Here is a 13872-nt window from a genome sequence, read left to right as displayed (position 1 = left end):
TCCTCCACAGCCTTTTCTGATTACTCTAAGCTGCTACCAATCACCTTCCACATCTTCGTGTGTGTATTTTGTGGGTTCATCCTATGGAGCCTCAGAGCGCTGATTCAACTGGAACCTCTGAGGTCATTTTGTCTAAATCACTTAATAAATTAATACCTTTCTTGGGCATCTGAATTATCTCCCCAACTGGATAAGACTTTGTTTTCTATTTCTTTTGTACCCATCCTCCAAGGGTCAGACTAGCAATCTGCCTACAGGGTACACCAATATTTGCCGCTGGCTAACCATTCTGAAGGAGCTATGAGAAACACCAGCGAGGCAGCGTTTAGCCCCAGAAAGAACATCTGGAAACTGAGAGGGAGTCTCTTCCATAACATTCACCCACAGGTTCTTACCAGCTGCTTGCCCCTGATCACAGCCATATGCACATTCTTCAGTGATCCATCATCATCTTCAAACACTTCTGCTGACCACAAAGCGCAATTTACATGTGTCCATTCGTTTTGGCCAATGTACAGCAAACGGCCAGCATCCTATGAAACAAGAGATTTCCTTTTTTCTTTGAAGAATATAATGTCAAATAGGGTTTTCCTTGGTATTAGCTTTACCTCATTCAGGATAACTTCAGTAAATCAAGCCTAATTCTTTAACTTAGGGGTGCACACAAAAATCACAATTCAAAGTTTCTTTGTTTTCACTTCTCACCTTTTTCCATTACCTTTTCCACAGGCTGGAAATATTTTATAATCATAAAGGATTAAAGAACAAGCAATATGTGTTAGGTTTACAGAAGTGCCCACTGACTTCTTTAATACCATATTTCAAAGCCAGTTCTCTCAGCTTGCCTTAAAAACCTTTTTTTAAAAAAACTGTATGCTTACTATGTGCCAGGACCCAAATAAGGCTTTACATACATTATTTCCTTTAATCCTCATAACCATTCTGAGGTAAGATTATTATTATCCTCACTTTAAAAATGAAACTGAGGGTCAGAGAGGTTAAACTCTTTGCCAAGGTCAACAAGTAGGCGGCAAAGCACAGCAATGAATCCAGGCAAACCACCAGACCCGGGGACCTTAACCACACTGCTAACGACTACATGAAACACAAGCTATTTAATGCGCAACTTCTGTTTTATTCACTTTCATAGAATCTTTTTTTGAGGAACTGCCAATAGAAATTACAAGATATCAGCACGTTAATTTAAGGCAACTCATCTTTTAAATCAATTAAATCAATTATAGAAAAATAACCCCCAAATGCCACAAACTAAGTGACAAATATTCACTGAATAAACGGCACTGGTCACCAAGTTTAGACACAAAGAGGTCATTATTGGCTAGTCTACTAAGCAGGACCCAGTGCACCAAGGTACTTACATTAGCACTGTCGTCACCGTACGTCAAACACAATGCACACTGTCTATTATCTTCTATGCCTGGGGGTGGGTTCAGTTCTGGACTGTCTTCTCGACTCCTATCAGTACCTTGGAACCCAGAAGACATACAGTTAAAATTGGCAATACTATGTCTGACATCCAGGAAAAAAGAAAACAATTCAGCTTAAATAGCCTAGAGCCTATGAAATCAACACTTTCAAAAAGTGTTCCAAGTTATGCTACCTTACTATCCATTACATTACTTGTATCAATTCTCTGTTAACATTCCAAGTGAAGCAAAAATAATGATTTTATTACATTTAAGGATCACCAGGAAATTTTTCCAATACGGAAGTACATTAAATTTAGAGTCACAAAGTCAATCATTTGCACCCAGAGAGAAATGGATAACAAGTCTTCATTTGGTGTCTTACTCAAAATTGGTGGTGTAGGAGGATGCAGAGGAGTTGGTGAGTCTGGCTCTCCAGGCCCTTTAGGTTTGGGAGCTGGAATGATTTTCTTCATTAAAGGAGGCTGCTCAGTGTGGCTGTTTTCCTCTCGCTCCTGCCACTGAGCATAATTATGGTCAAGTGAAGGTGGAAGCACTGCGTTTGGTAACATCCCACTGCTGGAAATAATTGATTCAACAAGTATTTATTGAACTCCTACAAGATACCCAGAACTGTACAAAACAGTCAAATTCTTGATATCATCAGGTCTCAGGCCTGGGCATAAGCCTTTCACAGACTGTAAGAACAAGTCACAGAATTCGAAAACTGCCTACACAGGACTTTATTATTTTTAAAAATATAATCCCGATGTATTGTGACTATTGGTCAAACATCTAGAGACAAATGATAACCTTATCAATGTGTCAAAAGGATTTACTGGAATAAAAATTTAAGGTTAAATATGGAGAATCAAGAACTGTTGAGAACTACTGAGCCTGTGCGTCTGGAGCCTGTGCTCCACAACGAGGCCGCCATAGTGAGAGGCCCGCTCACCGCGATTAAGAGGGACCCCCACTTGCCGCAACTAGAGAAAGCCCTCGCACAGAAACGAAGATGCAACACAGCAAAAGTAAATTAATTAATTAATAAACTCCTAAATAAGATAGAACCCAGTTATAACTGGGCTATATATATAGTACATGTATTGTACATATGCCACAAGTTCCCTAAAACAACAAATACATAAATAAAGAAAAAAAGGGCAGCAGACTGCAATAAACATTAAGTGTTGTCTCTAAACCAGCAATAAAAAGGCATTTCAGGGCTTCCCTGGTGGCGCGGTGGTTTAGAATCCGTCTGCCAATGCAGGGGACACGGGTTCGATCCCTGGCCCAGGAAGATTCCACATGCTGCAGAGCAACTAAGCCCATGCACCGCAACTACTGAGCCTGCGCTCTAGAGCCCAAGTGCCACAACTACTGAAGCCTGCGCGCTAGAGCCCGCGCTCTGCAGCAAGAGAAGCCATGACAATGAGAAGCCCGCGCACCACAATGAAGAGTAGCCCCCACTCGCGCAACTAGTTGCTCATGCAACTAGAGAAAGCCCACACACAGCAACGAAGACCCAACACAGCCAAAAAACAAACAAATAAATTAATTTTTTTAAAAAAGGCATTTCAAATGATTAATCTTTAATATTAAAACCTAGTCTAAAAAAAACCCCTCAATCTAAAAATATAAGAACGCTCAGATTTCTAGCTGATGAAGCGAAAAAAAGTAATACTGAATTTACTCACTTGCTTGATACTTTATTTGGCTCCCAAAACCTGGACTTTTTGACACTGAACCATGGAAAAACACGTTCCATTTGCTAACAGAAAAACAAACAAACAAAATGTAAGCATGTGACCATTCATTTGGAAAGCACATAAAAACCAACAACTTCACACCAGCTTCTCTGTCAATATGAGGATGATTCAGGCCACCAAAGGAAAGATCCATCCACTCTGGAACCTCACTAATCTCCTCCCAAAGAATCAGAGGAACGAATTAAACGAAAAATGATTTATACACATGACAAAGCAAAACATAGATGAGAACAAGTCTGTTCTGTTCATGTGGTAACAACCCACGGATTAAGCATCAAAGACATGAAGTATTAATATCATTCACCCGAATAAAGAAGGACTTGACCATGCTGTTGGCTTTTTTAATCTCTGGCTGCCCTCCATCTGAGTTAATGGCTGCTTGAATGATCTTCACGATATCATCACTGAACTCCAACTGTATACAAAAACAAAGCATTAATTATTCATAGAACAGTGTGCTCTCAAAACCACTTCCTCTTCCCTCCTAAATCATCCAGCACAGAGAACCAATAGAAAACGGACACCCCATTTTAATACAGTGCAATTTCTCTTCAGTGGAGGCCTTTGGGATTCAGTTCATAATTAACTTGTGGCAGTCAAGACATGCCAGGCTAATAAGGTAAGAATGCAGATAAATTAGCTGTATCCTGGTAAGTTACCAAACAGGGCCACGATTTTTTACTTAGACTAAAATGAATAAACAACTGAATAGCAAACACGGACCATGAGATAACAGATGATCATTTCCTACACTTCCTTAAAATCATAAAATTAAAAGGCATCTATCTAGAAATGAACATCCATTATAAAAAGACATACTATTCAGATGCGATCTCAAAAGGGGCAAACCAATTAATTGCACATTAGTAATTTTCCATAAACAGTATTAATATAAAAATAATTTTAATATAAAGATAATTTTTGAAGAACTCAGGTGAAAGCCAAATAAAAAGACACTACCTTCCCTATCATAACCCATCTTCCAAAACACAGAACTAAAATGACTCACATATTTTTAGGTATTTAAAACCACATGACATTTCTAAATACAATACAACCATCCTTTAATGCTAACACCCAGCCTCATCCCCCAAAAGACCCAAGGAAGCTAAACTGGAGCTGGAAATTTGGGTAGTTTGCTGTACAGACATACCACAGATGTGTAGTTCCCTTGGTCCATTTTCCTCTTGACTCCTTCCAGATCTAAAGGCTGCTGATCTTCCTGTTTGCTGACCTCAGTAAGCACTGGTGGATCAGGCCCTTCTGGGGAGCTGCGGGAAGGTATACTCTCCTCTGTCTCAGGATTTAAGTCCGGAGGTTTGGCAGCCTGTCGTCAGGAAAGATATGTTTCTTTTATGTAACACTGAAAATGAGGCACCTATGTAGATTCTACGAAAATGAATAAAGATGGTACTGAATGATGTGTATTATAAAACCTAAAGAACTTGAAAATAATCAGAGATTTCTCAAATACTAGAAAAGGAAAGTTAAAACGAGCTGGCTATCTAATAGCTTGGCTAGGATCACTGAGGAGCTTTGCTTGATAACTCCCAACCTAGTATGAAGAAACAGAAACTGTCCAATTCCTTTTGAGTAAGACACAGATACAGCTAATTTTCCTATTCAAAAAACAGACTCTGTTAAAAGATAAAGCAGCAGCCTAGCTCTGAGTTAAAGCTATCCATGTGGTTCTTCCAACATTATACCTGTGTTCCCAATGACTACTTTATGTATATAGTTCATGACTTAAATGGACAAGAAGCAGAGATTTTCAATTTGTGTCCTGAGGAGCCCTGGAACTTTCCTGGAGCCGAAGGGTCTCTGGCCCCACTACCACCCTCGCAGATCAGGCCACCATCCTGCTCCCTCTTGCCTCGAGCACCACCACTGCCTCCTAACCACGGCTCCTGCCTGTAGGCTCAGTCCTCTCCAATCCTTCCTCTCACTCCACTCAGAATCATTTTTTTGTTTTTTTATTTTTTTCTAAGAAGCAACTCTGATCAGGTTACTCTTTTGGGTAAAGTCCTTCATTGGGCTCCCCATGGCCTTCAGAATACAAAGTCCAAATTTCATATTACAACAGCAAGACCTTTGAAAGAGATATGGCCCCTTCCTTCTTCTTACCCCAGAGAAGGGTTTTACTCTTGGTGCTAAAAATTTTCTTAATAGCCTAAGGCCAAAACAAGGAACTCTACAAAACTAAATAAAGAGTGAGGCAAAAGAAAATAAACTGAAAAGCACACACACACAAAAACGCACACATCCCATGATTAGGCACAAACCACCACTCGGAATACAAAATGAGACATGGGCCTACCTGTCGGTAGCGTAGCAAGTGGCTGGTGGTCCGAGAGTTCAACAAGGCTGTCAGTACTTGCTTCAGAGAGATCTGGAGCTCTTTTTCAAGGGCCAGTCGCCACTCCGCAGGGTGCCGCTCAGTACAGTTCACACAAGTGTAGGCCACACTTTCCGGAAGATTAGACAGAATCTCATACATCTCATCTGGGAAAACAAAAACCTACAATGATGAAGTGCTCTGAAGAGTGGGAAACAGGGAAAAGAGAAAGCTATTCCACTGAACTTAATATCAAGCTGCATGTTAGAACAGTATTAAGACTCTCACACCCCTGAAGAACGCATATGTATTGATCTCGGAAGGGACGTTATTAACACTAACTCAGGATTTAGTCACTGGAGAATCAATAGGTTATGGTATCCACAAAGGACAGCGAATAAATATCTTAAAGAATGTGTTCAAGATAAATGAGCACAAATTTAACACAATGTTCTTATTTTAGAGACTAAAAAATAAATTTAAAAAGACTTCAAGTAACAACACTACCATAATTTTATGTTTATAGTACTTTGGGGGCTGTACATGCAGCTGTACCAAGAAAGAAGGAAACTGTAATAAAAAGACTCCAACCTTCTGTACCTGAAAGATTCTCACATTTGGAATGGACCCATCGATCACATTTCCCACACTGCATCATCTTACTCTCGTAGTCATCATCATCATAACACTTATCACAGAGTGGGCAGAAGTTTCCTGAAAGCAAAGCAAAGTTTTCAGCAGAGCTTTGGTTCACATAACCAATGCCTCTAAAGCCCTTGACCCACATATGCCAATGTGATGTAAAATGCCAGCCACCATATTCTGCTTCTGAAACTACTTACAAATGCCAGCATGCACCTACCATGGAATGTTTACACATCTGTAAAGTGTTAAGATTATTCTGAGCTCTCAGGATATGCCACTAGTTCTCTTCTTTAGACCCATTTTTAAAGGTCATAAGGTAGATTTTATAGATAACGTAACAGAATGGAAGAGAGAACTTTCTCTCTTAAACATTCCAAAGAAATGTTTAAATTTTTAAAAAAGAGGAGAGGGTAATGGGAGTAAAAACACAGTTAATTTACACTTTTCCCTTATTCCTAGTGCTTTTACATTAGAGCTTAGAGCAGTGCTTCCTAAAATTCGGAAAAATAGACACCCTTCATCAATTTGTTTTATCCACGTATCACTTCTTATTATTTTTTACTTAATAGACTTAACATTGATTTGCTTATTTTAAATAACTTCAATAGTGAACTTTATATCGTTATCATCCTAAGTCAGTTTAATGCATTGGCTATAATTTTTTTCTAGCACAACTATTAAGATCAAATCTTTGACTCAGTACCACCTAAAGTCATTTCTGAAACAATCAAATGGATATATACCTCACTTTGGGAAATACTGGTTTAGAGCATTTCTTTGTGGTGAGTTACTATAAAAAGTCTCCTTGATTCATCCCCCCAAAGATAACAAAACCTTCCTAGTTGCTCTAAGCCTCTGTGTAAGGAAAAGAGCAAGACCAGAAACTTAGGAAATTTGTCTAAATGGCATCCTGGACAACAATGGTAAGACCTTTTCATTCCACTGCAGTGTCCAGTTCACCTCCCAAACACTAAGTACAACCTCTAAAAGTTGACAAAACTGGCTTTTCTGAGGTACCTTTAGCAAAGAGTTTGGCACAATCATGGCAGAGTGAGAAATCGTGAGACCACTGTGCATCCCACCCTTTGCCGGGAGTCGTGGATCCACAGCTCTTGCAGCGAACACACTTGGTACAGATCTGGAAGACATGAAAGAAATTCAATAGGAACTTCTTATTTTTAATATCTCTTCTTATTTAAGAAGGTCTCAAATGCGATCCATTTCTAGAGTTGACTTCTCTACTGGGACGGCTTTTCTTCCTCAAGCAGGATAGCCCTCTTACAATTTGTGCACGCCTGACAGTCCCATGACAATTCTCTCTGAAACTGCCCACTGTGTGAGAAACTCACCCAAACTTTCTTTTTCTTTGTGGGTTTGGTGGGGTAATTTGGTCCCAGGCACTCAGGGTGATAGCTGTTTCGGCACTTATTACACTCCAGCAGCTGCTGTAAAAAAATAAGAAGGCAAAAAGGTGGGCATCACCTCACCTTCACTGGACACCTGTCACTTAGTACCCCATTTCATACTTATCTTCAAGTAAATACAGCACATCACTGTGACGGCTTAAATTTCCTCATAAATTATTTACTCTCAAGGCATAGGAATTTACGTCCTGCCAAAGGCACTCAGTGGTGAACATTCTGATAAAGGAGATTTGATTTATTTTGAGGATCTTATCCAATGCCACGTTTTCTGCTATACTCCCAAAATTAAATTAAAACACAACAATAGGCAATCGATTACACCCAGTTAAACAGTAAAAACAGGCTAAGCCAACAGAGGAAATACGTGCGTACGAAATCCTAGATTAAAAGGCAGAAATGGAGATACAGAGTAATACTCTAAGTGGCCCCATTACTCAGCGTCGTACCTTGGTGGCCTGGTGCTGCCTTCCACAAACATGACAGAACTTGCAGCGCCGACAACACCAGTTTTCCAGCTGGTCCTCCAGAGGGCGCTCGTGCTCCTCCAAACAAAACTTGTGGAAGGGCTCACAACAGACTTGGCAATACACAAACTAGGGTAAGAAGGGAACACAGAGGCGGTCAGATAGCACGTAGAAATATCAACCAAATCCTACCTGCTTACTTTGAGCTTTAGGAGTAGTGGTGTACATACTGTATTCAACATGTTCACTAAGCAATGACTATGTTAAAAAAGGAGAATACTGGGGAGTTTCAGGGGACTAAAGTAGTAATAATAGTAGAATTATAAAATAACTAAATAGATACAATCTAAGATTTCATAGAATGTGCTTAAGTGCCATAAAAGAGGTATCAACAAAGAGCTAAGGCAATGTAAAAGAGTGGGGTAAGGGGAAATAGGGATGGTTTTAAAGGCTCTCTATAATCTACTAAATGACTGTAAGCTCTGGTTTGTCCTTCCCATCTCTAATTTTAGAAATAAGTTATTTTCATACTGATAAAGAGATTTTCAGAAATTCAAATGAGTGTGACTCATAATTTTCTTCTGCCATAAAAAAAATCAGTGGGACAACTGGTCAAAACTAAAGTCTACTTAAATAATTGTAATATATCAACATTAATTTCCTGATTTTGATAATTATATTGTGGTTATATAAGAGGATGTCCTTGGTTTTAGGAAATACACAGTATAAAATTTAGAGGTAAAAGGGCATATGTCTGCAACTTGCTCTCAAATTTTAAGAAAAAAAAGTCTACATATAAAATGTGTGTACATATTTTATTTCTTATTTTGTACAATACATATACAAAGAGAAAAGGATAAAGCAAATTAAAAATATTAACGCTAAAGCAATTTTACTCCAATAAAAGAAAATATTGGGCTTCCCTGGTGGCACAGTGGTTGAGAGTCCGCCTGCCGATGCAGGGGACACGGGTTCGTGTCCCGGTCCGGGAAGATCCTACATGCCCCGGAGCGGCTAGGCCCGTGAGCCATGGCCGCTGAGCCTGCGCGTCCGGAGCCTGTGCTCCGCAACGGGAGAGGCCACAACAGTGAGAGGCCCGCGTACCGCCAAAAAAAAAAAAAATTAATGCTTGGGGAATCCAGGTAAAGGGTGTATGGGAATTCTTTGTACCACTCTTGTAGCTTTTCTGTAAATCTGAAATCATGTCAACATAAAAAGTTTTAAAAAATTTGGATGGAGGGAAAATTCATCAAGCACTGGTTATGCTTTAGGAGTGCAATGTAGGCAGTGGGCTATTCATTTTCTAATTTCAGTTTTTAGGAATCCTGTGGGATTGCTGTCACAGCTACACAATTTAAATTAGAGCAATTATACTCTGGAAAAAAAAAAAACCTGTTTTAACACAGAAGTTGAAGTACTGGTGTTACGAAAATAAGTTATTCCTGTGGGTAACATGTATATGGATGTAACGAAAGTTAAGATTATGTAGGAAAAGAGGTACAGTAGACCCCTAGCGCTTATATAGACTGAACAGTCTCAGTTCAACGCTATCTAAAGCAACTCCAGCACTTAGAACAATATATTGTTCGTAACAGGAACTAAGAAAATATTTCCTTAACGAATACCAGGCAAAAATTTTGCTAATGTAATGTAATGTAATTTATTTTTTTAATGCCTTTATTTTATTTTATTAAATGTCTGAATCACTAAATTTTTTTAAAAAATACTGAACGTTTACAATGACAATTTTGCATTTCTCTGTATACTTTATCATATAATGATGTCATATATTTTCTAAATTTCTTAAATCTATATTTAAGATACAACCATATAATAAAAAACCCAAGGAAAACAAAACTTACACCTCCAAATTATTGTTTATCCCATTACTATTTAAGCTGCTAATTTTTGCCCATTAAAACTCCTTTTTTCTTCACATATTTAAAAATCCATATACTGGTATCATTTTCATTTAAAAAGTCACTCTTTAATATATAACTTTCAGCATACGGTTATTTGTGAATATAATTTTGCAGAAAAATTACTTTATGTCTGATAGTTTACTTTTGAAATTATTTAGAAAGCTTAAAGATGTAGAAGAAAAATAGCGTATCGGATTATGTAATCTGCATACATAAAGGATTTGCATTGAACTAAATCACAGAGGCAGTTTTGGTGAACTCTTATTCAATATTGTCTGCACTTGCTAATGCGTAATTTAAAATAGCAAGTGAGCAGGACTGAATGTCTTAGTGAGTCTCAATGATTGCTCAACATCTGGATTACAACTTGGCTTTGGGTTTTCTTTATGACCTTAGAATACATATGTGACAAATAATAACCTAAGGAAGTATTCAGGAATTGAGAACTGTACGAATGACAAATTACTGCTTCCTAGTTAAAATTGTGCTACCTTTTTTTCCCCTTATGGTAAAGATGGCACATACTCACTGCAGGAAAACTCAAAAAGATAAAGAAAAAACAAAAGTCAACCACAATCCAACTACACTCTTAAGATTTTGGTGTAAATCCTTCAGAATTCTTTCTACATATATATTTCAAAAACATTTTTCCAAACCAAAATGGGATCATGCTTTTTACATACTATTTTGTGACCTGCTCTTTTAACTCAGTGATGTGTCATGGACATCTTTCCATGTCAATATGAATCTATATTATCATCTTTAGGACTTCATATGTGCCATTATACGCATGTCCTATAATTACTTTAACCGAAGTACCAGCCCCTTATTGATGACTTTTCGGGTTGTCTCCAATTTTTTATTATCATAAATACTGAAATAAACCCTTCTGTTTATTATATATATACAAATATTTATACATATAGAAGGGTTTATTATATACATACATGTATACAAACATACATACACATATAATTTATCTAATTATATCCTCAAGATAAATGCCTGGAGTGCAATTGCTGGGTTAGAGGGTATACCCATTTTAAAGATAAATACATACTTCCAAACAATCTTCTCAGAAAGACTGTAACTAATTTAGATTTCCAGAAACAGAAAGTCTCCATTTCCACTTGATCCTTTTTATCATGCTTTAATTTACAGTGTTTGGTAATCGGAAGGCTTCACGCTCCCCTCCCACCATGTATTTACTTCTCGTTTTGTGAATTATATACTCCTGCCCTTAGACTATTTTTTTTACTGAGTGTTTTCCTTTTTCTTATTAATTGCTAAGAGCTCTTTATAGACAAGGAAGTTTTGCTATTCAACATAAAACAACTATCAACAGCATATCTCTTTTTCTAGAAAAACATTATTTCTTCCATGTTTGGACATCTAGCAAAAAATCAGAACTCTACTAATGAGTGAATTTAAGAGATGAAACTATTAAACTTTTCACACTCAATAACTGCTACTCTAAAAAAAAAAACCTGCTACTCTAATAAAAAGCAGACTCCTTCCTGAAATTTCTAAAAAACTTCAAAGCATTGCATTTGCAGGTTTCAACAGGATATAGTGCCTGCTATATACCAACAAAACAGAATAGAATGATTTCTTTCATCACAGCAAAATAATCTATCAGTATACTGTCTGGGGTACCAAGAAGCAGGATATCTTACCTCTACATGCCCACTACTGGCACAGAGAAAGCAAACCACCCTGGGTGTTATAGGAACAGAGGTCAAGATTCCTAAGCCTCCCATCTCCCACACATTTTCTGCTTCACAATCCTCCTGCGGAGAGAGAGGAAAAGATAATTTTGACAGTTTTACGACACAACGCTGCACTGAAAAAACGCTGCATTGAAAATAAGGACGAAAAGCATAAAATTAGAGTGACACCAGAATGTCGAGAATATTTCATCTCAATGAGTTCAAAATAACTGCCGCTTTAAAAATTTTAAATCTCAGACACAAACTCTTAAAAGGCTCACCTGTTAACTACAATGCAAAGATTTACTGGGATTGAATTTCCCTTAGAGTTTTGCTGATTCAAGCGATCATCATGGTTTGATAATACCTATGTGAAAGAAGCACTTCCTCAGATACTGTTCTCATCTAAAAGCACTTTACAGCTCAGGATGGGCAGGACTGGCTCCGTGCCTCTGTACTTCAGTCAGTTCACAGACTGACCTGGTAACACCGACCGGAGTTCTCACACACCTGAACCCATCTATTAATGGCAGCTCTTCATTCGTCCGCCCCGCCCCCCGAATGAATTTCCTCTCTTTCAACACCTTTGGTAACATCATTTTCTCGATTTAAAGTCCACAACACTCAATATACTCCGTGGTCACTGAACACTTTTACCTTAAAGTCCACTCTGATCCTGTGGACTCCATCTGCTGGGACTTTTTGCTTTGAACTATTGCCATTGGAAAGAGTGCTGAGGATGTTCAAAGTGCCTGCATTCTCCTGCTTATTGACTGGAGGTGGTTTTTCCTAGGGGGATAGAAGATGGATAAAGAACAAATCCACACCCTGCCTGCCTTCACTCTTGCAACAGATAATAATGCAAATGACAAATCTTAATAGATCTGGAAAACATGTTTCCAATATAAGTATCCTAGAGAAACAGACAAGTAATCTTCAGGAGAATTTTTTTTTCCATTGAAGCATTTTATTGGCACGTATGTATTTATACCCCTAGAAAACACATCCCAGGCTTTTCCCTCCTGCGTGTCTTCATCTTGCTTCCTCGTGGTCCACGATGCCAGCTGAGGTTGTCAGTACAATGAAACCACACTGACCAGATGGGAGCAGGTTATTCTGCCATTTTTCTAGATCTTGGAGTTGCACACATCAAATCTGGGGCTGATCACTCCACACTTGTGTAACCTGCCTATGAGATTCAAAACAATTTTCCCAGCTCTGTGATCGTCAATGATTTCAGATTTGCCAATGTAACCATGCTTCATCATCACAGTTTGAAACTGGATAGTAACTCTGGAACACGACTTAATAAGAACCTGGCATTTGTCTCTCTTTTCAGCATTGCTGATGCTCTCGAGAGCATCAGCCTGGACGTGCATGCACACCACTATGGGGGCACAGAAAGAACTGGAAAAGTCTTTAAGACCTCTCTCTCCACATAATAAAAATAGTGAGCGATTGTTATAGACAAATACTGCTAACGGACGTTGAGGGGGAAAAAAATTATACTCATCAGCCTGCAGCATAAGCATAAGCATGTGGGGCTACAAAGAAGGGGAAAACAACAACGGGAAAAAAAAGAAAAAAAGGGAAGTGAGCTAAAGCCTAAACCTGAAGTTTGCTAATTTTAAGCAATTCCACTGCCATCTACACAGAAGCAGAAATGCAGTTTCACTCAATCACGTGAATGTCAAGGATAAGGCTATTTCCCTACAGAATAGAACACATCTTTGACAAATGGCAGGGAAACAAATCTTTCCTCACCTTTTCTTTAGGCTTTTGTTTTACAGGAATACTGGGGCGAGGAGCCACTTTTTTCTGCTTGCTTTGCTCTGGACCTAAAGAATTCAAAATAAACTGCCGTCAGATGCCACTAAATTGACAGTTAATGCTAAATAGCAATGATGACTCTAGCACTGGTTGGCCTGCAAAGAAAGGGGCATTAGAAAAAACAAAAAACCATTTAAACTCTAGGCTTTGAATAGGAAATTAAGACAGTATCTCCAACTTAACTGGTTTTTGCTTCTATTTCTTTATTATTATATAACAGTTAAAAGAGAGCTAATTGGAACTTCCCTGGTGGTCCAGTGGTTAATACTCCACGCTCCTAATGCAGAGGGCCCGGGTTTGATCCGTAGTCAGGGAACTAGATCCCGCATGCATGCCGCAACTAAAAG

At 38.4% G+C, this 13872-nt stretch overlaps 1 protein-coding gene and 1 pseudogene across 3 annotated transcripts in view; both read right to left on the bottom strand.

Annotated features, from left to right (window-relative positions):
- KMT2A (lysine methyltransferase 2A) overlaps window positions 1-13872 on the bottom strand; it is a 75892-nt gene that overhangs the window by 24490 nt on the left and 37530 nt on the right. Inside the window, exons 8-21 of one of the 3 annotated variants that reach the window (XM_060304135.1) lie at window positions 13460-13533; window positions 12353-12484; window positions 11663-11776; window positions 8047-8193; window positions 7526-7621; window positions 7194-7314; window positions 6123-6245; window positions 5514-5698; window positions 4350-4523; window positions 3501-3611; window positions 3125-3198; window positions 1813-2006; window positions 1380-1486; window positions 396-533 (exon numbers count right to left, since the gene is read on the bottom strand). In XM_060304135.1, the coding sequence (XP_060160118.1) occupies window positions 396-533; window positions 1380-1486; window positions 1813-2006; window positions 3125-3198; window positions 3501-3611; window positions 4350-4523; window positions 5514-5698; window positions 6123-6245; window positions 7194-7314; window positions 7526-7621; window positions 8047-8193; window positions 11663-11776; window positions 12353-12484; window positions 13460-13533 (1790 nt within the window). The remainder of the gene's footprint in view (window positions 1-395; window positions 534-1379; window positions 1487-1812; window positions 2007-3124; window positions 3199-3500; window positions 3612-4349; window positions 4524-5513; window positions 5699-6122; window positions 6246-7193; window positions 7315-7525; window positions 7622-8046; window positions 8194-11662; window positions 11777-12352; window positions 12485-13459; window positions 13534-13872) is intronic. The other 2 variants (XM_060304137.1, XM_060304136.1) reach the window with 2 other exon arrangements.
- Window positions 12689-13077, bottom strand: LOC132597719 (small ribosomal subunit protein uS8-like; annotated as a pseudogene).

Source organism: Globicephala melas, chromosome 8 (genome assembly GCF_963455315.2).
Source record: "Globicephala melas chromosome 8, mGloMel1.2, whole genome shotgun sequence".
NCBI lineage: Eukaryota > Metazoa > Chordata > Mammalia > Artiodactyla > Delphinidae > Globicephala > Globicephala melas.
This window is presented reverse-complemented; position numbering and strand designations above follow the sequence as displayed.